Source organism: Mesoplodon bidens (genome assembly GCF_964165515.1).
Source record: "Mesoplodon bidens genome assembly, chromosome: 3".
Lineage (NCBI taxonomy): Eukaryota > Metazoa > Chordata > Mammalia > Artiodactyla > Ziphiidae > Mesoplodon > Mesoplodon bidens.
In genome coordinates this window covers 115,149,316-115,173,550 of record NC_138178.1, presented here as the reverse complement: position 1 = coordinate 115,173,550, position 24,235 = coordinate 115,149,316, and the positions used below count along the sequence as shown (strand labels likewise).

General features: G+C 40.7%; 1 protein-coding gene across 4 annotated transcripts in view; it reads right to left on the bottom strand.

The window, feature by feature from the left end:
- Positions 1–1,002: 1,002 nt before the first annotated feature.
- Positions 1,003–24,235, bottom strand: part of PRORP (protein only RNase P catalytic subunit) — a 123,960-nt gene continuing 100,727 nt past the window's right edge. For all 4 annotated transcript variants that reach the window (XM_081227812.1, XM_081227810.1, XM_081227811.1 and 1 more), the window contains 3 exons: positions 5,351–5,499; positions 2,462–2,657; positions 1,003–1,297 (listed from right to left, as the gene is read on the bottom strand). In XM_081227812.1, coding sequence (XP_081083938.1) covers positions 1,166–1,297; positions 2,462–2,657; positions 5,351–5,499 — 477 coding nt within the window. In that variant the 3' untranslated portion in view covers positions 1,003–1,165. The remainder of the gene's footprint in view (positions 1,298–2,461; positions 2,658–5,350; positions 5,500–24,235) is intronic.

Sequence of the window (24,235 nt, the reverse complement as noted above, 5' to 3'; positions counted from 1 at the left end):
TTTTTCCTGGATTGTCTCTGTGCATAATACACACCTTACTTATATCCATGTACATTGTTTGATATAAATGAAGTCATTGTTTTTTCATGTAAATAACTTTTTTATGCTAACATACTTTTTTCAGTTACGTTGTTGTAAATGCATCAATTTTAAGTGTTTAGTGTGATGAATTTGACTAATATATACATACACCTATGTCAGCACCACTCAGAACTTTCCATCACCCCCACAAAACTCTCTTGTGCTCTTTTCCTCAGGCAACTAGTATTCTGATTTTTATCACCATAGACTGGTTTTGTCTGCTCTTGAATATCAAATTGTATAGTATGTATGAGTAAGGAAAGAACTGTTAAGAAGTGTTACAGACACGAATATTTTCAGCTAAAATCAAGATATAAGCTGTCTAGCAAGGGAGTAAAACAGAGAGGCAACAAATTACTCACTTTGGTAAAGTAAGTCAAACTTGATAAAATGAAAATAATCTATATACTTTAGAAAGCCCTCATACCAAGTGATGGAATTAATAGTGTTGACAAAATGCTGAATTAGTCTGGAAAAGGCATTATAGGATGAAGAAGAAACAATCACAATTTAAAGAGAAGGAATTGCCCCCTTTCCTCCAACCCAAATCATTGGGTGATAAGTAAAAGTTGCTAATACACATCTGACATCTGGGCCAGCTCATCATACAGGACCACAAGTGATTCAGTGTGGGAAGGAGATAACATGTAGAGGATGAGATGATATCAGAAATGGAGAAAGGGTTTACAAACAACCCAGAGCCCAGGGCCAGATGGATTGGTTCTGCTATTGGTGGACCTGGAAGGGTAGCAAAATGGATACCAGAAGACCCTGTTGCCCAAGTAAGTGGAATAGCTGGCTCAATAGGAGAAAGGTAGGTATCACTCTGCACCAAGTTCCCCAACTTTGGATAAGCCTCAAATCCTAACAAATGTTAGGGGAAAAAATGCAACCGGTTATGAAAATATATTATATCTTATTAAAAAATCAATTTATTGATATGCAAACCAACTGGACCAAACAGGACAAACTGGATCAGACAGGACAGAAGCAATGCTCTAAACAAGCATCAACAATCAACTTAAGAGCTCTGATGCCAACCAGGAGGACACACAACACAAGTTTAGCATGGGGGTAAGAGTCTTTATGTCTTCCGGTGAAGGCAAAGCCATTTGGTTGGCACTTCATAGGAATATCTTTCCACCAGGTTGTCATCATAAGGTATGTGCCACGAGTCTCCAGTTGTTTGCACCACGGTGTCATAGATGAGAATATGCTGTTGAATTAAAAAGGGAATCACACATTGAGAACAACACTAAAGGAATATCTAGCCATTTCCCTTTCTCTTCTGACAGCTTCTCAGTTTGCTTCAGAGATGTAGTCTCTGTCTTACTTAACAATGGATTTTGAAAGAGCAGCTAACTCTGTGAAGATGAATGCCGGGGGTGGGGGGCCGTAGGGGGCGGGATAAATTAGGAGTTGGGATTGACACATACACACTACTATATGTAAAACAGGTAAACAACAAGGACCTACGGTACAGCACAGGGAACTACACTCAATATTTTGTAATAACCTATAATGGAAAAGAATCTGAAAAAGAATATATATATATACATATATATGTATAACTGAGTCACTTTGCTGTACGCTTGAAACTAACAGAACTGTTAGTGACTGACTGTATCTCTGTGGTAATTTGATACCATATTTCCTATAAATGTTGTTTTATATATTTTTTGACCACTGGACCATATTTATCATTGGCTGGTGTATTTTTCTGTAGTAACTCGCCTTTAGATTTTCTCCCTTTGCTTTCACACAGGAGGAATCCTTGTACTTACAGGTATTTAAACTAGAATCAAAAAAGAACTCAATTGAGACTGTGCCACAGCAGTGGATTAAACAGGAAAAAGGAGTTATTTAGCAGAAATAGAAGTTATGACGAACCATAAGGAATATGGAATTTTGAGCTATTGTAAATAAACAAGAGAATAAAAAACACATATGAGGATTTGTAATTGATGACATAATTGATGTCACAACTGATGACATTACAGGTGTTCTCAACATGTCAATTAACGTGGGGTTGGCCTATGAAAACTTTGCTCTGGCAGACTCTGTGTTTCTAGGATCTGGGTAATTCCAAATACCGAACTAAAGCTGAGAAAAATAAAACATTGAGGGACTTCCCGGGTGGTCCAGTGGTTAAGACTCTGTGCTCCCAATGCATGGGGCCTGGGTTCGATCCCTGGTCAGGGAACTAGATCCCGCACGCATGCCGCAACTAAGACCCAGTGCAGCCAAATATATCAATCAATCAATCAATATTTAGAAGTAAAATAAAACATTGAGAACTAGTTGCAACATTCTTTGACTATGCCACATTCTTACTATCTACTTGGCTCTGCTGACATTATGTAGAGAACAGGTAACATACCTGAAAAGTTATTTTTGATCCCGGATGCCTACTAACAATTGCCAGCTGATGTCCCTGCTGCCACTTAAAGAATAGGCGTTGGGTCTTGGCATCAGGCAGACAGGCCTTGTGGTCCCGCATCAGATCTTTTGTGATAAACTTGCAGTGGTTCCCCGAGTGCAGTGTGGCATACAGAAGGAATGGATCGTCCTCTGAGCTGAGTCAGGCATAAGAAAGAACACAATCAAGCACACGCCCAAAGAGGCAAAGCATTCTTCACCATGCTGTTTTCTTCTTACTCTACTTTCCTCAGAAGTGTTCTGCTTTCTTAACTGACATGATCTCAGTGATACGTCAGAGCCGTCTGCAAGTCCTAGCTGGTAGACAACACTATCTAGAACACAGATGGAAAGCTAAGGGGAAACGAATGCTAATGCTAGGGATTCTTAGCAGCTCAACTGGGCTCTTCCACTAGAATGGAGAACTCTAACAGTAATTCTCTCTTCATACTCAAAAGCTGGGTCTCTGTGTTCCCAGGGTGTTTTTCCTATCTGCTTCATCCACCACAGAGCACACCTTTCCCCGTCTCCATTCCTCACTCGAATTCATAATACTAACAGGGCAGGATGACAATTTCTTGCAAAAGTAAGGGGCTGACCTCAAAGCTGAAACTGGTTATCCCCAAGCAGCTTCTGGGTAGTCATTCTGATCAGCACCCCAAAGGCATCTCCAACTTGAGAAGAGCCAGGAGCACAAAGCCTCCAATGGGCCCTCAACATCAGTGCTGACCACTTGAATACATGTGCTGTAAAAACAGCGGTGGCTACCTTGGCTCAGGAGATTTGGACAGCAACATGTGATAAGCCCTATGCCTTGATCCCAATGACCCAAAGTGGACCCTTTAAAGTTTACCTTATACTGACGTATTTCAAGTGAAATGATAAAACAACTGGGATCTGTCTGAAAAATCTCCAGGAAAAAGAGAGAGGAAAAGAAAAGAGAAAACATGTGGAGGTTGTATGGAGCAAGGTTAACAAATGACGGTGACTGCTGGAGCGGGGCGACAGTCACGTGGGGATTCACTATACTGCTCTCTCTACTGCATGGTTGAACAGGCTCCTTCGGTACATTAATGGAAAACAGAGTTAATGTTACAAATGTAAATACTCAAATCCAAAGCCATAGAATGTCCCTGAATCAATCTTTACAACTGGGTTTGGATCTTCAGTGTATGCAATAAATACAGGCTCCAAACCAAACACGAGACCAATTTTCAACAGGCTTCTTGGTTATAACACTGCATTTATCCAGTTCTTCCACCTAAGAAAAATAATGATGATGGTGACAGCAACAAACATACACGCCTGCCATGTACTTGGTGCTGTATGATTTGTAAGTTTCTTCTCATTTAATCCTCATGAGGGTTGCATATGAAGAAAAGAAAACACAGAGAAGCGAAACGCCTTCCCAGACAGGAAGTGGCAGGGCCATGATCTAAACCTGGGTGGATTCATTCCCAAGCCTGCGCTCTTAAGGTTTACCCAGTATTGCCTAAGGTGACTGCATGAAGAGCATTATTATTGTTTTATAGTCCTGGAGAGATGGAAGCACCCTCCTCCCATGAATAAATAAAAGGACTTAGCTAAAGAAAAATGGGATTTGGTTTGGGATCTGAAGGAGGGGTTAGCTTCCAGCTTTGTGCACTGAGTGCCATTTGACCTTTCTTTTCGGGGGAGGAGGGGAATGCGCTGTGCAGCCTGCAAGATTCTTAGTTTCCCAACCAGGGATTGAACCTGGGCCATGGCAGTGAGTGCCGAGTCCTACCCACTGGACTGCCAGGGAATTCCTCCATTTGACCTTTTTAAGAAGAAATGACTTGGGGAATACTGACAAACCTTGAAGTTATAACATTCAACCTAATGAAACCTAGACTTGGGGCTGAGGTGCGCTAATTATCCATGCAAAGTTGGAAATAAACCTTTGTTGGCATGAACAGTGTGAAAACCTAAATGCATGCTGAAAGTTAATACGTGCTGTTGTGGATCTGTGCTCCTTCTGATCAGCTGCTTTTTCATACTCTATGGACACTGTATATTTTGTGGCTGACCATGTTTTCCATGTTCCTTTGGCTTCCTGGGAAGCTGTAGCTCATAGCAACATTCCCTTTACATTGAGAAGAAAATCCAGAGCCCACGAGGAACTCTGCAAGGTGGTCCCTGCCTTTTCTCGGACCTCAGAACTGACTACCTTCTCTCTTGCTGTCCCCAGCCCATCCACACTGGCCTGCCAGCCTTCCTCATTCCTGCCTCAGGCCCTTTTCAACACTTGCTGTTCCCTCTGCCTGGTAGCTTCTTCCCAGCACCCTTCCCCCTTTCTCAAATGACTCACTTGTTCCCTTCACATCTGTCCCCTCCCAAAGGCTTTTTCCACTCCCCTCTGACCTATCCCCGACCTAGTCCCCTTCCAGCTCCTTACTCTGCTTCATTGTCTTCACAGCTTCGATCACTGCCTGGAATTACATTACCTGTGTATTTGTTTACCTGTTTACTGTTAAGTCACAAGAGGGCAGGGACTTGGTCTTGTTCACTGCTTTCTCCAAGAACACAGAAGGTGCTCATATTTGTAAAATATTTGTTAAATGATCTATTTAGGAATTTATGGCATGCATTCTGTGTACTAATCTCATTTGGGGCTTTAACTCATTTCTCCTTTAACCTGATTTCCTCATCTATTTAAGTTTATCCTGCTGTAAAAACTATATTTTTGTAAGCTGTCTCAATTTTTTTTTTGGAATGAGGCTGAGTATATATACATACATACACACACATGCACTTTAAAAAATGGCAAAAAATAGGTAACAAGCAGATGACTGGAGCCTAGTGTAACTCACTTAATAACTTCAATACCTACATGTTGTCAGCAAAAAAAAAGCTGGCTTGCTTTTGCACCTTTTCCATATCATCCTTCCTCCACCGGGAATTCTGCTTTAACATATGCTTCCGGCCCAGGACCAGCACTTGAAGATTCTGCTTGGCTAGTTGAGAGACCACATCCAAGAGCTAAAAAACACAAAGCCAGTCCCCAAGAGGGTCAAGGGAAGAATCTCAAGTAAGGGGAGTGATTCTTGCAGATGGTAATCTCAATGGTCAAATAGTCTTTTCCGGTAAGAGGTGAGAAAATATTCCTTAAAATAACAGTCCATCTTTGCAAATAAGCATGAGGAAAATGCTCCCTGGTCACAACTTAATGTCTAACACCTGCCCACCGGCCAGGCTACACTGGATACCTGGGGAGGTTTCTAAGCATAGACTGCATTCCCTAGAGCCCATGGGGATAGAGGTAGGGGGACTAAGAAGGTTGGGGTTTGGTCCCTACACACTCCCAACCTTGTTTCAACCCCAACAGCTCAGTTTTTGTATACAGTATTTATATATTGGTATTCTGCATAGGCTTTTATTTGAGTAAAGGGTTCTACTTCTTTTTTTTTTAAGTTTGTAAATGGCCAGAATACTGACTTTTCAGTCAACTTTTCCATGTCATGACTCTGCTGAGACTGCTACCTTTCACTGAAATCCCTTTTTCCTCCCAAAGGTCTGTCAATTTCCATTCTCTAGCTTATTTTCCACTCAGTGAATCTTCCCCATTCTCTCCACTTTCCACATGTCTTGTGCGCACATGAACTCCTCTCAAAAGTTTACACTGGGATTTTTAGTAAATCTAGTACTTTGGTGAGCTTGCTTACATTCATTCTTTCATAAGGAAAAGTCCATAGATTACTTTTACGTAAAACCTATTAAACTAAGCTATTAATGGATATTACTAAGTATAATATGTAAAAGCTAATGAAAAACTATAACTTAAGTTATATAATAGTGTATCGGAAGTATAAAAGTTCTGTAATTTATAAAAACTGTTGGGCTGGGACTTCCCTGGTGGTGCAGTGGATAAGAATCTGCCTGCCAGTGCAGGGGACACTGGTTCGATCCCTGGTCTGAGAAGATCCCACATGCTGCGGAGCAACAAAGCCCATGTGCCACAACTACTGAGCCCACGCACCACAACTACTGAAGCCCGTGCACCCTAGAACCCATGCTCTGCAACAAGAGAAGCCACCGCAATGAGAAGCCCACACACCACAACGAAGAGTAGCCCCTACTCGTCACAACTAGAGAAAGCCCATGTGCAGCAACGAAGACCCAACGCAGCCAAAAGTAAATAAAATTAAAAAAAAATTTTTTATTAAAAAAAAACAACTGCTGGGCCTACGAAAATCACAAGTTGAAAGTCATTGAAGAATCCTTAGTTTTCTTGGGTCTTGGTTAGAAAAGGCATTTTCTTTAGTCTAGCTTCCCCTTACTCATAAATTTCTTCCCATGTAGACTTTCAGGATATTATTTAAAATTCTCTGATCAATAAAATTTCATTAATTTATTTCGTCAGTTGTCAAATATTGCTTGAGTACCTGTTATGTCTAATACACATGCAGACTCTGTTAGTCTAATAATGAATTAACAAGGACTGAATTTTTAAATTACTGTTTAATGCTTCGGATTTATGTATTTTTTTGGCCCATCCAACTCCATTACTAATCTTATTATTTTAGGAAACAGTAGTGAGTTTTATTATCACGAATTCTTAGTTCTAGAATTAAAGGACAGAATAGACACAAGTTGGCCACTGAATGTGAGCTGATACTCAAGCAGAGAGTGTATCAAGACCAGTGTGAGGACTCTGACCCAAAGCTTTACGACCAGTAAAATAAAATTCTTCCCTTCAAAGCTATGAATAATGGCTTCTGTGTTCATTCAACAGTTATTTCCCAGGCCTCTCTATGTACAAGGCACATGGTAGGTATCACAGCTTACAAAATTTTGAAAGACATGGCCCCTGCCTTTAGTGAGGGAGTGCCTAATAATTTTCTTACCCAACTGTCAAGCCTGGGAAGATGTATATGCTGGCTCTACATATACTGGATGGTTAATAAACATTTTCTGATTAGCTGAAGAATATGCCTACCTCTATTTTTAATCTACCATAAAAGTAGCTCATTATTGAAAACTTGAAAAATATAAACAAGAAGGTGAAAGAAGAAATCACTCATACCTCACTACCCAAAGACTGCTAACACGTTTTTGCCAGTCTATTTATTCTATGCATTTTTACATAATCTTATAAGCCACTATTTTAAAAGTTGGGTTAGTAACTAAAAGTAAACATCTTCACTAAAAAAGTTTGGTTCAGGGATTCAAACACCCCAAAAGACATTGAGAGTGTATCTCCTTCAAAGTGCATTTATAACATTCCTTTATTAAAGCTATGCTGAGATTACAGATTATTTTCAATGAGCCCAGATACAAAATGACAACTGGATTCATTAAGAGGAATGACTATTGCTTTCTAAAAATTCCTATATGAATTCCCACAAAGTTATTTTAAAGATACAAAAAAAAAATCAAACAAAACCAATTTTTGATATTGATTCCACGCATTTGAGAAGACATGGCTTAAAGAAAAACAAAATTGGGTCTTCACATCTATACCTTGGTTTAGATAAATAGCCTTGAGTTTACTAATATTAAGTTAAAGGTAGGGGCCCAAGGACGAGCAGAAAAGGCTTAGCCTGAACTACTCTGAGGCACCATCTTGTGGCTGAGAGGTCTCTACTAGTAGCAGCTCTCTGAAAATGATGCAAACAAGGGAGAATAAAGACACAGAAAGAAAGATAAGTGTACGGAACAGAGGCACTTGCCTGAAATTCTGTGGACAATCTAGCTATGAGCCTACTTCCTCTGGGGTAAATTCCAAGGCTGGATCCAGTGGGCTGGGTCAGAGTCATAGGTATACTCAGAATAGTAAAGAAAAAGTAAATTCACCTTAATTCTATGTTAGATCAAAAATAAAATGGGGAGAAATTTCCACTTCTGGGAAGATGGAGTGGATGTACTTTTCCCTATTTCTTCCACCACGTACAACTAAAACGCCAGATGTTATATATAAAACAAACATAAGACTTTGAAAAGCAGAGACAAAAAGGTAGACTGGCTAGGGACCTTGGGACGTGAGGAATGACATGTTGGTGTTATTTGGATTTTCTTTTTGCCTCATATATCCTATACTTGGAGATCAAGAAGGCAGCAACCCGGAAATGCCAATGGATGCAGACAAAAAAAGACCAACAAAGGCCAGTTCTCACTAGCCAAAGGACCAGAAAAGACGCAGTCTAGCAACACAGAAAACCTGCTGAAGTGATAACACCAGGAGACTGTGATGTTATATGTGTGTGTGTGTGTGTATACACATGTAATACCTAGAGCAACCATTAAAAATGCTATACAAAGAGTATACTCAAAAACACCATGATTAAAAAACAAAACAAAATACCCACTATAGACACATAAAAATGGAATTCTAAAAAAAGTTAAAGTAGCCCACAGGAAGGCAGGAAAAATAAAACAGAAACAGAAAACAGAGATGATAGAAAACAAAAAATAAAATGGCAGGCATAAGCCCTAACATATCAACAATAACATAAAATATAAAGGTTTTTAATACATCAATTAAAAGACAGAGCACATACCAGAATTTTATTCCTTTTAAAGCCTGAATAGTATTCCACTGTGTGTATATACAACATTTTGTTTATCTATTCATGTCGATGGATATTTGGGTTGTTTCCAAAACCTTCCTTCTTGAACTTATCCTGTAATGAATATCCCTATATATGAGGCATATTGATTATAGCTATCTTGCTGGAAGAACTGGCAAAGAACTTCTAATGTCTGTAGACATTAAATCCCAAAGACTTTAGAATTTTGAAGATCTACAGTCCACACAACTCAGGAAATGTCAGAGACTGCAGAGGGGGAGGTAAAAAGTTAAGAATAGGGAGAGGAAGTTACACTTGCTATTTAGGATTACTCAGAAAAGCTCTTGCTCTCATTGGCCTCTCCCACCTCTCAGGCAGCTTTTCTATTTCCTGAGCATCCCTATGCACTTATTTCTACCACACGAAGCTCTGCCAATTGTATTTTTACCCTAAGCTCAGGAACTACCTTTCAGCAGTTTTATGCCAAAAGTAAGTCACTTATGAGTAATGTCACTTATGAATTAAAAAAAAAAACCCTCTTATGTATTCCTACCAGAGACAAACCAAATTAGAATAGAAGCCAAACCAGAAAATGTTTGCACCAAATATTAAGCTGCAACTTGTTTTTACTCTTCTGGTTTTTGGAGAATCATCCTTTAGACATCTTAAGGAGCAATGTGGGAGGGGAGGCGGGTGAGATCTGATTCCAGCTTAACCTTGAGATACTGAGTACCCAGAGTTCTGGAATCAATTTGGAATTTTAAATATTCTCTAGAATCAGCTGTACTGTGCATTTTGCTCTACTGTGTGGCTCAGATTCCAGACCCCTTAGGCAAGTCTAGAACTGTCCTCACCATCTCTGGGTTCTCCACGTTGAGAACATCCCAGAGTGGATCTTTTTTTTTTTCCCTTTAGTATTTATTTATTTATTTATTTGCTTGCACTGGGTCTTAGTTGCAGCAGGCGGGCTCCTTAGTTGTGGCTTGCCAGTTCCTTAGTTGCGGCACATGGGCTCCTTAGTTGTGGCATGCAAACTCTTAGTTGTGTCATGCATGTGGGATCTAGTTCCTTGACCAGGGATCAAACCTGGGGCCCCTGCATTGGGAGCATGGAGCCTTTTTTTTTTGCGGTACGTGGGCCTCTCACTGTTGTGGCCTCTCCCGTTGCGGAGCACAGGCTCCAGACGCACAGGCTCAGCGGCCATGGCTCACGGGCCCAGCTGCTCTGCGGCATGTGGGATCTTCCCGGACCGGGGCATGAACCTGTGTCCCCTGCATCGGCAGGCGGACTCTCAACCACTGCACCACCAGGGAAGCCCCAGGGAGCATGCAATCTTATTCACTGCTCCACCACGGAAGTCCCCCAGAATGGATCTTGGCTTCTGTCATCATGACTGCCCTGAGCTCAAGGAAACTCTTCCACATCTCTCTCATTTAAATCTAATCCCTGTTCAGAGTCTCAAGGGGGAGGATTGCCTTTTCCAGGATATCGACCATTCTGTACATATGGATATTTGTCACATACTCCTTTATCCTTCCTATGAAGGCCCAGTTTGGTCTTGGATGAACCCTGAAGACGATAAGTCAGACACAAAAGGACGAATATTGTATGATTTCATTTATACGAGTTACCTAGAGTAGTCAAATTCACAGAGACAGAAAATAGAATGGTGGTTGTCAGGGGCCAGAGGAAGGGAAATAAAGGAGTTATTGTTTAATGGGTACAGAGTTTCAGTCTGGGAAGATGAAGAAGTTCTGGAGATGGATGACGGGGATTGTTACACAACAACGTAAAGTACTTAATGCCACTGAATCATACACTTGAAAATGGTTAAAATGATACATTGTATGTTACGTATATTTTACCACAATAAAAAGTTTTACTACAGAAAATTTTAAATATAAACAAAAATAAGCAGAATAGCATGATGTGCCTGTCACCCAGCTTCAATAATTATCAGGTCATGGCCAATCTAATTTAATCTATATCTGCACCTACTTCTGCCTCATATTATTCTGAAACAAATCCTAGACATCATATCATTTCAACTGTGAATATGTCAGAATGTATTTCTAAATATAAGGACTCAAAAAAAATAAGCATAATACCATTATCACATCTAAAAAAATTAACAATAATTCCTTAATATCAAACATACAATCAGTATTTATATTTCTCTAGGTTACATACTTTTTTAAAAATCAGCATCTAAAAGAACTCCATACATTGCGATTGCTTGATTGCAGTTAAAGAAATGCAGAGGCTAGTCTGATGGAAGTTCCCACATTTAGATTTTGCTAACAGCATCCCTGTGGTATCATGTAACATATTCTCTAGTCTTTCTATGTTTCCTATAAATTGGTAGTTAGACCTAGAGACTTGATCAGATTCAAAGGTTTTTTTGGTATGTATGAGTGTGTGTGTGCATGTGTACATTTAAAATTGTGGCCCTGATAAAGTGAAAAGGTCAGTTCATTCATCAAAAATGAACAACTTCTCTGTCAGTCACTAGGCAGAGGGTATTGGGGATGCAGATACCGATATAAAGACACATTTATCCCTAGCCTCCAGGAGGTTGCAGTCAAATGACTGTAATGTGATGTAAAAAGTGCTAAGGAGGAGGACAAAGAATGCGCACTTAAATCAGACCCGGGGTAGGGACGGTGGTCAGGGAAGTCACCACAAAGGAAGCAACGGCTGAGCTGTGTTTTCAGATGAATTAATCCGGGCAAGGAATGGGAGTTTCCAAGGACAAGAAGCAGCATGTTGAAGGTGGGCGCTCTTTATTAGTGCACTGAATTCAGGGAACCACCGAGGTGTGGGAGGTTGACACAGGGAGTGTGAGATATAAGGCTGGAAATGACTGTAAGGGTCAGATCACAGGGGTCTGTGTAAACCACGATAAGGAATCTCTTACCACCTGAAAGCAGTGGAGGAAAAAAAAAGGATTTAAACAGGAGCGTGACATGACTACCCATTTAGAGAGGTCAAAATTGTGGATTGCAAGAAGGCTGAACTAGAATAGGGAAATCCAGTAAGGGGGCTTCTGCAGTAATTCAGGTAACAGATAATGAGAACTGAGGTGCTGGCAGTAAGGATGGAGAGAAGAGAGCCCTCTGTGAGTAAAGCAGGACTGATCAGACTTAGTCATTGACTGAATGTAGGAAACAGGGAGAGGAATAAACCAAAGAAGAGTTGGACAACTGGATGGATGGTGGCAGCAAGACAGGGTCTATGAGAGGCGGAGCTCGTGATATCCCCAGGCGGGAGAGGCCCAATGGGCAGCCAGTCAGGTGACATTTAGGAGAGGGCTTTGAGATAAAATAAAGCTTTGGAGTCATCAGGAAACATATATAGGCAGGAGCCATCAGCGAGTGGAAGAGGTCTAACAGACTCAGAAGGAAAGGAGCAGAGGATGAAAACTGAGGAATATTATTACTTAAAAGACAGAGTTATAAGAAAAGCCATCAATGGAAGCTGAGGAATGGCCAGAGAGACAGAAGAAAACCAGGAGACAGTGACCAGTCTCTCAGAAAGACTATAAGGAGCGTTTCAAGAAGGAAAGAGAGACGAGGCATCAGCGCTACAGAAACACCAAAACATGGCCTGCACCTCAGCGGCGGCATTTTGATGATGCCATGGTGGGCAGGATGGTAAATTCACTTGGTTTCCTAAACTCTATATATAAAGCTGCAGTCTGCTTTGTCCAGAGAGACTGTCTTACAAGCACGGCTCTTTTTTGCTTACCAAAAATCACAATCAATTATGCTTTTCAATTCAGATACTGAGTGGTGTGGCCTCTTTACAACCTCCAACCTTCCAGAAGCTTCACTGAGTAAGGAGGAGGTTTTGTTTTTGTTTTTTTAAGATGGAAGAGACTTGAGAATGTTTCTATTCTGGTCAGAAAAAGTCAATAGCAAGGTAGAGGCTGAAGATACAGGCACAGAAGGGATAATTGCGAGAACAAGGTTCTGAGAAAGGCGGAGATCTAGAGAACAGGCGATGAGAATACCTCTTGCACCGAGGTGAGATTTGAGCACAGGCTCGTTGGTTTGATCGCGTGGTTGGTGCACGTGTGTGCGGTGACTACGTCAACACGTGAGGTCATTCCTCCTGATAGCTTCCATTTTCTGTGTGCCACACGTGAGTCAGTGGCCCAGGGAGGCTGGAGGGGGTGGTAGAGGAGGCTTGAGGGCTGCCTGTGACACAGATGAGATGCAGCTGGCGCGAGACTGGGAGTGGGAGCTGAGTGGACTGCGGATGTAAAAGCGCAAAGGCCCAGGTGAGGCTGGAGGTGGCAGCAGGGGGGACAATGGGGAGATTTACAGCCCTCTGCATCCTGGCTGCAGTGTGGGATGATGATCGGGATAACAATTGATCGGTTGCCCCTTGTTCCACGTAAACATTTGGTCAAAAGGCATTTCCAGGGCTTCCCTGGTGGTGCAGTGGTTCAGAGTCCGCCTGCCGATTCAGGGGACACGGGTTCGTGCCCCGGTCTGGGAAGATCCCACATGCCGCAGAGCGGTTGGGCCCGTGAGCCATGGCCGCTGAGCCTGCGCGTCCGGAGCCTGTGCTCCGCAATGGGAGAGGCCACAACAGTGAGAGGCCCGCGTACCGCAAAAAAAAAAAAAAGGCATTTCCAGGTGGAACCATAATGGAAACATCAGTCATCTAATATCACTCTCCCTATCTATTTACTATTAAAGATACCAGTCCAAATTGATATTTACATAGTATAAGATCTGTGCTTTGGCATTCTGGCCTGAGTCAGGAATTCCAAATTCCTATCTCATTTGTTTGTTCAGATCTCTTTAATTCTAAAATGTGAATAAGGTGCCCCCCACCCTCCTTAACAGCGTTGTCATTTATCAAGTCATCATCAACAAACATGTAAAATGTCATCACTCGCAATTTCTATAACGAAAAGATTTTTGGAGAAATGATCTCCAAACCACTTGGCTTTGAGGGCAGGCTCTCTCTGACAATGTCTCTTCCTTTTAATGACTTCAGGAAACACCTAGGGGTCTATATGATAAGGTGGTCGGTCCCAGGGGGCTGCATTTTAGTGCTGAAGTCTGTTTCCTTCCTCAACTACCTCTCTCTCCACCTTCTGTCCAACCTCCCTGCCCCCCTTTAATGAATCAGTGAGGGAACTGTGAGAAGCTCTACTTATCTTAGCCTTAGGAGCAGCCCCCCAATTCTCTTCTGCTGTTAGAGCCCAGCACTCCGTGGACACTGCACCCAGTGTCATTCCCTGGCAGCTTCTGATGCTGCTATTCGATGTGTGAAATGAATGTGTCAATTGCTCTCAGGAAACAAGGAAAGTTTGAAGATTCTTGCACTCAGCCCTGGATAGTTTTCTTTAAAGGATCTGATATAGAAGGGGAGCTTGATTAAAGTAGAAATTATTCTCCCTGGAAACAGTCAGAAGCTGTTATAGGTGCAAATTGCAACCAGGTAGCATGTTTGAGGAGCAAGGCCTCATGCACTCGATGGGTCTAAGCTTTTGGAGGCCTCACTTTTCTCAGATAAAACCATGCAAGTGCTCACACCAAGGAGGACATGAGGTGATTTCATCTTTGACCTGCCCCCTCTTTACACACACACACACACACACACACACACACACACACACACCTGTAGTTCAGCACCTGAGCTGGGGAAGGAAAGCAGATTAATTTTAAACAGAATGTTGACATTAAAGAGACTATTTTGAGTTATTTATAAGTAGAAAAACTTAAAATTCCATAAAAAATCAAAGAGAAATTCTTAGAACAACCACAAATAGCCTGCATATTGTTCCAACATGAAAAGATACCGATTACACACCAGTTACACACTGGTCGTTTGGAACCCTAAAGCCAGGAAACACATGTCCACTTTTTATGCTATTGCTTCACTAAAGACAACCTCATGGCAACATGGGGCGTGAACTAGGATGGATGGTCCGGGGGGGTTTCCTATTTGAGTCTGGGTGTCTTTCAGGATATGATGGTGTTAAGTCAAAGGCAGACAAGAGAAAGTACGAAAAGAAAATAAAGACTCTTTGGATCATTTTCTTTCATGCATTAATTAATTTTGAGAATTGTTTCCTACAAACTAAGACAAAGTGAAACCACTTCAGGGCACAATGATTGATGAACTCTATGGAGGCAGTGTTGTCAAACTCAGAAGACCACAAACACAGTGTTTGAAACTGATGCACTGTGCATTCCACAAAGTTTACAACAGAAGAAACAAGGGAAGTCATAACTTATACTAGAACAATGGTGTTTTCTACTTGTTTCTATGTTCCTACAGGCTGCAGGTAAGCTAATATCTAGTTTCATTCTCTTCTTTGTCTTTGTTCCTTTCACTTTTGTCTTGAACTATGTTTTGGAAAGAGAATCCCTGTCTTAGAAATAGTCCTTGAGTGAATGCTGAATTCACCATTTTTCTGTGTACCTCTGGAAATGCCACTGAGGAGGAAAGTGTAGGAAACTCACCAAGGTTGTGGCTCAAGGCTCTCACCATGTTTTCATCTGCCAGCTACTCACTGGTACAGTATCAGCCTCAGTTCTACGTTTGAGAGTTACTGCTGCTTGCCAGTGAGAATGGAAGGAAGAAATATCACTCTTTACTTAAAGAAGGTCAATGATATTTCTTTGCTGAACTGTTCAAGCGTTGTATACCGTGTAAGATCCAGATGAGCATTTAATGAAGATAGGAGTACTGGAAGAAGGTGAGAAAAGGAAGTGTTTTAGAGAAGCAGCAAAAGCTGAGGTGAGGAGAGAGAGGGAAGCTTTCACTGGGTGGTATTCAAGGAGTGGAAGTTTCATAAGCCTGGTGGCATAGTTCCAGAAAGGAGAGGCTGACACTGAGCTGGAGTCCTGCTCCCACCTCTGGGACCATGTGCTTTAAGCACAGATTTAAAACTCTGATGACTGACTGAGTCTGTAAAGCTCTTTGAAACTCTTGGAAGAAAGTATATACACAAAATACTACTACTTTATTATGATGTCATAAATGATCCCACTGGTTTGTATGAGACTCACCATGTCCTATATCCTGCTTCCGTTAGTCATTGATATTTTAGGGAAATTTCAATGATCTCATGTTGTCTTTAGTCAATGAAACAATTCTACTGAGGAAGAGAAATGCCCTTCCTGCCTTGGGAACATCCTGTCAAGTGTGGGATGTGTTTCCTGCCTGCCATGTCTTCTCCAGTCTATGCCATTAGTGCCCACACAGTTATCCAGCCTTCTAGAAAATGATCAAACATTTTCTAAATGTTCAGAACATTTAGCTGGATGGATTTCCCCAGCCAGCTGAGAGTCAGAGCTGTCTACAAGACAGCAGGTTTGGCTCTTGACTCAGAGTGTGACTTTTCTCCAAACATTTACATGCATCCTTTGGTCTTTTTAGTTTTTCTGTAAAATATCTGTGTTTCCTTGATCATTGTGAGGCAGGAAAGGATAGTATTTTGAAGACTGAAAACTAATTTCAGGAAGATTAAATTAACTTATTCTCATGCATATTAATTTCCACTTTTAAAAGTTAATTAAAAACTTCTCGGGCTTCCCTGGTGGCGCAGCAGTTGAGAGTCCGCCTGCCGATGCAGGGGACATGGGTTCGTGCCCCAGTCCTGGAGGATCCCACGTGCCGTGGAGCAGCTGGGCCCGTGAGCCATGGCCGCTAAGCCTCCGCGTCCGGAGCCTGTGCTCCGCAACGGGAGAGGCCACAACAGTGAGAGGCCTGCGTACCTCAAAAAAAACCCCAAAAAACTTCTCCTAGGGTTCTAGATCCTGTCCATGGACAGGGAATAATTTGCTCACACTGGGAAAGTATGTAAACACTTTCAGGCTCATAAGCTACCATTTAATGACTACAAGAGAAAGAATATGATAAGTAGGGCTCTGGAGGACTGAAATTTTCTGTAGCTTCTCCATGGCTGCACTGCTTCACACAGCTTTTGTCTTGGTACAGAGCCATACACAATTGTACACTATGGCAATTCGCTTTGCTTTCTGGAACAACCCTGTCAGTTCAAAACATATAAAACACCTAGGTATATAAAACATACCTTGGACATCTCCAGTTAATGTTCCAAGCTGTCTATCTGTACAGTAGGAGGGTTTACACAATAAACGAAACTAACAGAGACATAAAAGAGACTTTTCCAATTTATATCTACTATTTAATAGCATAGTGATTAAGTAATAAAATAGTAATAGTAATTAAGAGCACAAGCTTTAGTGTCCAGCTGCCTGGGTTCAAATTCTGGTTCTACGAGGTCAGAGCTGTGTGACCTCTGTTACATTTCCTCTTGAGCCTCTGTTTCAACACTGGTAAAATGGAGATACAAATTGGCTTATTATGAAGATTAATTTTGATGCATGTAGAAACAAAGCACATGGAAAAGCTATTAGCTATTATTAGACAGTACAGTCTGGATTAGTAAATTTAGACCTCCCAAGCCCTACTGATCCCCCCAAACACCCCCTCCAAAAAAGAACAACACAAAAGGAAAAGGAAAGAGAATAAAATTTTAAAAGAGAAAGAAAAGAGAGATTCTTTTGGTATTATCACAGACTTGGGTGATTTTTGTGTTAATCTCTCAACATGTTAAGAGTAGAACATAAACAAACGTTCAGGTTTAGAAGGCAAAAAGAACATGTGCATCTAAACTTAATCCCACTTGAAACTCCCAATAAAACTATAATACAGAGTCTTTCTAAAATGACAAACCCACAGAAACATGGAGAATAAGAGGGGAGACAACATCAGTAAAATCTGGAAGCTGGAAAGCAGACGGACAAGTGGTAACCGACCTTGCAGATCCAACGGAGTCAAATTTGAAGATGGGTCAGCTAAGATCCAACCCAACCTCTCAAGACTCCAGAACTAGAAGCAAAGAGGGGAGGCTAAATGGGGGTGTGTGGTTAACTAAGGAGAATCAGGTAAAAGCTGCTGAAGAAAATTTAGATTCCTAGATTTGTGTGCCCCTGCCCCCATCCATATTGCCCCTGCTGGGGTGGGGGAGGGAAGTCTGAAGATTCATTATGAGGATGTGGTAAGTCAGAGGAAATCTAGCCTGGCATACCAAGCACATGTGACAGTGTGATCACCACACTGAAAGTAGAGATTAAGTGAATGCATGCATATTGAAAGCAAAATGCAGAGAAACTCAGATTTTCCCCCCTAATTGGCTCTCAGAACGCTGGCAGGAAGGCCTTTACCCTGCAGTCAGAGGACTGAAAACTCTCCTTTGGGGAATATGACCAGTGAAAAAGGAAAAAAAACGTAAAGATTCTGATTATTGGGAATTCCCCAACAAATGACCCACCCAGTTCACCCGGCTGGTGAAGTCAACCAAGACATGCCCCACCTACACAGTCAGAGCTTCCAATCAGCTCTTTAGATCATCTTTAACCATAAGCAGACAGCAAAGAATTATCAGACAGCTGTGGAGAGCCTGCAAAATGTAAGACTCTAAAACAACTAAAGAAAACAAAAACCTGAAACAGTGAAGACTACAAAAGAAGGCAAAACCCCCACAAAAACCTCGCATAAAAATCCTATGAGGGAGACCTTCAAGATGGCAGAGGATTAAGACATGGAGATTGCCTTCCTCTCCACAAATGCATCAGAAATACATCTACATGTGGAAGAACTCCTACAAAATACCTACTGAATGTGGGCAGAAGACCTCAGACTTCCCAAAAGGGTCTTGGTGCTCCGGCTGTGTGTCAGGCCTGTGCCTCTGAGAAGGGAGAGCTGAGTTCAGGACACTGGTCCACCAGAGACCTCCCGGCTCCACATAATATCAAAGAGTGAAAGCTCTCCCAGACAGGTCCATCTCAACACTAAGACCCAGCTCCACTCAACGACGAGCAAGCTCCAGAGCTGGACACTCTATACCAAACAACTAGCAAGACAGGAACACAAGTTGCACCCATTAGCAGAGAGGCTGCCTAAAATCATAATAAGGTCACAGACACCCCAAAACACACCACCGGATGCAGTCCTGCCCACCAGAAAGACAAGATCCAGCCTCATCCACCAGAACACAGGCACTAGTCCCCTCCACCAGGAAGCCTACACAACCCACTGAACCAACCTTAGCCACTGGGAGCTGACACCAAAAACAAAGGGAATTACAAACCTGCAGACGGCAAAAAGGAGACCCCAAACACAGTAAGTGAGGCAAAATGAGAAGACAGAGAAACACATAGCAGATGAAGGAGCAAGGTAAAAACCCACCAGACCAAACAAATGAAGAGGAAATAGGCAGTCTACCTGAAAAAGAATTCAGAATAATGATAGTAAAGATGATCCAAAATCTTGGAAACAGAATGGAGAAAATACAAGAAACATTTAACAAGGACCTAGAAGAACTAAAGAGCAAACAAACAATGATGAACAACACAATAAATGAAATTAAAAATTCTCTAGAAGGAATCAATAGCAGAATAACTGAGGCAGAGGAACGGATAAATGACCTGGAAGATAAAATAGTGGAAATAACTACCATAGAGCAGAAAAAAGAAAAAAGAATGAAAAGAATTGAGGACAGTCTCAGAGACCTCTGGGACAACATTACATGCACCAACATTCGAATTATAGGGGTCCCAGAAGAAGAAAAAAAGAAAAAGACTGAGAAAATATTTGAAGAGATTATAGTTGAAAACTTCCCTAATATGGGAAAGGAAATAGTCAATCAAGTCCAGGAAGCACAAAGAGTCTCATACAGGATAAATCCAAGGAGAAACACGCCAAGCCACATATTAATCAAACTATCAAAAATCAAATACAAAGAAAACATATTAAAAGCAGCAAGGGAAAAACAACAAATAACATACAAGGGAATCCCCATAAGGTTAACAGCTGATCTTTCAGCAGAGACTCTGCAAGCCAGAAGGGAGTAGCAGGACATATTTAAACTGATGAAAGGGAAAAACCTACAACCAAGATTACCCTACTCACCAAGGATCTGTCAGATTTGACAGAGAAATTAAAACCTTTACAGACAAGCAAAAGCTAAGAGAATTCAGCACCACCAAACCAGCTTTATGACAAATGCTAAAGGAACTTCTCTAGGCAGGAAACACAAGAGAAGGAAAAGACCTACAATAACAAACCCAAAACAATTAAGAAAATGGTAATAGGAACATACATATTGATAACTACCTTAAATGTAAATGGATTAAATGATCCAACCAAAAGACATAGACTGGCTGAATGGATACAAAAACAAGAACCGTATATATGCTGTCTACAAGAGACCCACTTCAGACCTAGGGACACATACAGACTGAAAGTGAGGGGATGGAAAAAGATATTCCATGCAAATAGAAATCAAAAGAAAGCTGGAGTAGCAATTCTCATACCAGGCAAAATGGACTTTAAAATAAAAACTATTACAACAGACAAAGAAGGACACTACATAATGATCAAGGGATCAATCCAAGAAGAAGATATAACAATTGTAAATAATTATGCAACCAACATAGGAGCACCTCAATACATAAGGCAAATGCTAACAGCCATAAAAGGGGAAATCAACAGTAACACAATCATAGTAGGGGACTTTAACACCCCACTTTCACCAATGGACAGCTCATCCAAAATGAAAATAAATAAGGAAACACAAGCTTTAAATGATACATTAAACAAGATGGACTTAATTGATATTTACAGGACATTCCATCCAAAAACAACAGAATACACTTTTTTCTCAAGTGCTCATGGAACATTTTCCAGGATAGATCATATCTTGGGTCACAAATCAAGCCTTGGGAAATTTAAGAAAACTGAAATCGTATCAAGTATCTTTTCTGACCACAACTCTCTAAGACTAGATATCAATTACAGGAAAAAATCTGTAAAAAATACAAACACAGGGCTTCCCTGGTGGTGCAGTGGTTGAGAGTCTGCCTGCCGATGCAGGGGACACGGGTTCGTGCCCCGGTCCGGGAGGATCCCACATGCCGCGGAGCGGCTGGGCCCGTGAGCCATGGCTGCTGAGCCTGCGCATCTGGAGCCTGTGCTCCGCAACAGGAGAGGCCACAACAGTGAGAGGCCCGCATACCGCAAAAAAAAAAAAAAAAAAAAATACAAACACATGGAGGCTAAACAATATATTATTAAATAACCAAGAGATCACTGAAGAAATCAAACAGGAAAGCAGAACATACCTAGAAACAAATGGAAATGAAAACACGACGATCCAAAATCTATGGGATGCAGCAAAAGCAGTTCTAAGAGGGAAGTTTATAGCAATAAAATCCTACCTCAAGAAACAAGAAACATCTTAAATAAACAACCTAACCTTACACCTAAAGCAATTGGAGAAAGAAGAACAAAAAAACCCCAATGTTAGCATTAGGAAGGAAATCATAAAGAGCAGATCAGAAATAAATGAAAAAGAAATGAAGGAAACAATAGCAAAGATCAATAAAACTAAAAGCTGGTTCTTTGAGAAGATAAACAAAATTGATAAACCATTAGCCAGACTCATCAAGAAGAAAAGAGAGAAGACTCAAATCAATAGAATTAGAAATGAAAAAGGAGAATAACAACTGACACTGCAGAAATACAAAGGATCATGAGGGATTACTACAAGCAACTACATGCCAATAAAATGGACAACCTGGAAGAAATGGACAAATTCTTAGGAAAGCACAACCTTCCGAGACTAAACCAAGAAGAAACAGAAAATATAAACAGACCAACCACAAGCACTGAAATTGAGACTGTGATTAAAAATCTTCCAACAAACAAAAGCCCAGGACGAGGTGCCTTCACAGGCGAATTCTATCAAACATTTAGAGAAGAGCTAACACCTATCCTTCTCAAACTCTTCCAAAATATAGCAGAGGGAGGAACACACCCAAACTCATTCTACGAGGCCACCATCACCCTGATACCAAAGCCAGACAAAGATATCACAAAAAAAGAAAACTACATGCCAATATCACTGATGAACATAGATGCAAAAATCCTCAACAAAATATTAGCAAACAGAATCCAACAGCACATTAAAAGGATCATACACCATGATCAAGTGGGGTTTATTACAGGAATACAAGGATTCTTCAATATACGCAAATCAATCAGTGTGATAAACCATGTTAACAAACTGAAGGATAAAAACCATAGGATCATCTCAATAGATGCAGAAAAAGCTTACCACAAAATTCAACACCCATTTATGATAAAAACCCTCCAGAAAGTAGGCATAGAGGGAACTTACTTCAACATAATAAAGGCCATATATGACAAACCCACAGCCAACACTGTTCTCAGTGGTGAAAAACTGAAATCATTTCCTCTAAGATCATAAACAAGACAAGGTTGTCTACTCTCACCACTATTATTCAACATAGTTTTGGAAGTTTTAGCGACAGCAATCAGAGAAGAAAAAGAAATAAAAGGAATCCAAATCGGAAAAGAAGAAGTAAAGCTGTCACTGTTTGCAGATGACATTATACTATACATAGAGAATCCTAAAGATGCTACCAGAAAACTACTAGAACTAATCAATGAATTTGGTAAAGTAGCAGGTTACAAAATTAATGCACAGAAATCTCTTGCATTCCTATACACTAATGGTGAAAAATCTGAAAGAGAAATTAAGGAAACACTCCCATGTACCATTGCAACAAAAAGAGTAAAATATCTAGGAATAAAATAGTAAGATTTTTAATCAGCACTATGTTAAAAAAAAAGGTCTGTTTCTGAATACACTATGTTATCTCATAGGATTTTTAAAAAATATCTTTATTGGAGTATAATTGCTTTACAATGGTGTGTTAGTTTCTGCTTTATAACAAAGTGAATCAGCTATACATATACATATAGCTCCGTATCTCCTCCCTCTTGCGTCTCCCTCCCACCCTCCCTAACCCATCCCTCTAGGTGGTCACAAAGCACCGAGCTGATCTCCCTGTGCTATGTGGCTGCTACTCACTAGCTATCTAGTTTACATTTGGTAGTGTATGTATGTCCATGCCACTCTCTCACTTTGTCCCAGCTTACCCTTACCCCGTGTCCTCAAGTCCATTCTCTAGTAGGTCTGCGTCTTTATTCCCATCTTGCCCCTAGGTTCTTCATGACCTTTTTTTTTTTTAGATTCCATATATATGTATTAGCATATGGTATTTGTTTTTCTCTTTCTGACTTACTTCACTCTGTATGACAGACTCTAGGTCCATCCACCTCACTACAAATAACTCAATTTTGTTTCTTTTTATGGCTGAGTAATATGCCATTGTATATATGTGCCACATCTTCTTTATCCATTCATCTGTCAATGGACACTTAGGTTGCTTCCATGTCCTGGCTATTGTAAACAGAGCTGCGATGAACATTGTGGAACATGACTCTTTTTGAATTATGGTTTTCTCAGGGTATATGCCCAGTAATGGGATTTCTGGGTCGTATGGTAGTTCTATTTTTAGTTTTTTAAGGAAACTCCATATTGTTCTCCATAGTGGTTGTATCAATTTACATTCCCACCAACAGTGCAAGAGGCTCCCCTTTTCTCCACACCCTCTCCAGCATTTATTGTTTGTAGATTTTTTGATGATGGCCATTCTGACTGGTGTCAGGTGATACCTCATTATAGTTTTGATTTGCATTTCTCTAATGATTAGTGATGTTGAGCATTCTTTCATGTGTTTGTTGGCAATCTGTATATCTTCTTTGGAGAAATGTCTATCTAGGTCTTCTGCCCATTTTTGGATTGGGTTGTTTGTTTTTTAGATATTGAGCTGCATGAGCTGCTTGTAAATTTTGGAGATTAATCCTTTGTCAGTTGCTTCATTTGCAAATATTTTCTCCCATTCTGAGGGCTGTCTTTTCGTCTTGTTTATGTTTTCCTTTGCTGTGCAAAAGCTTTTAAGTTTCATTAGGTCCCATTTGTTTATTTTTGTTTTTATTTCCATTTCTCTAGGAGTGGGTCAAAAAGGATCTTGCTGTGATTTATGTCATAGAGTGTTCTGCCTATGTTTTCCTCTAAGAGTTTGATAGTGTCTGGCCTTACATTTAGGTCTTTAATCCATTTTGAGTTTATTTTTGTGTATGGTGTTAGGGAGTGTTCTAATTTCATTCTTTTACATGTAGCTGTCCAGTTTTCCCAGAACCACTTATTGAAGAGGCTGTCTTTTCTCCATTGCATATTCTTGCCTCCTTTATCAAAGATAAGTGACCATATGTGCAAGGGTTTA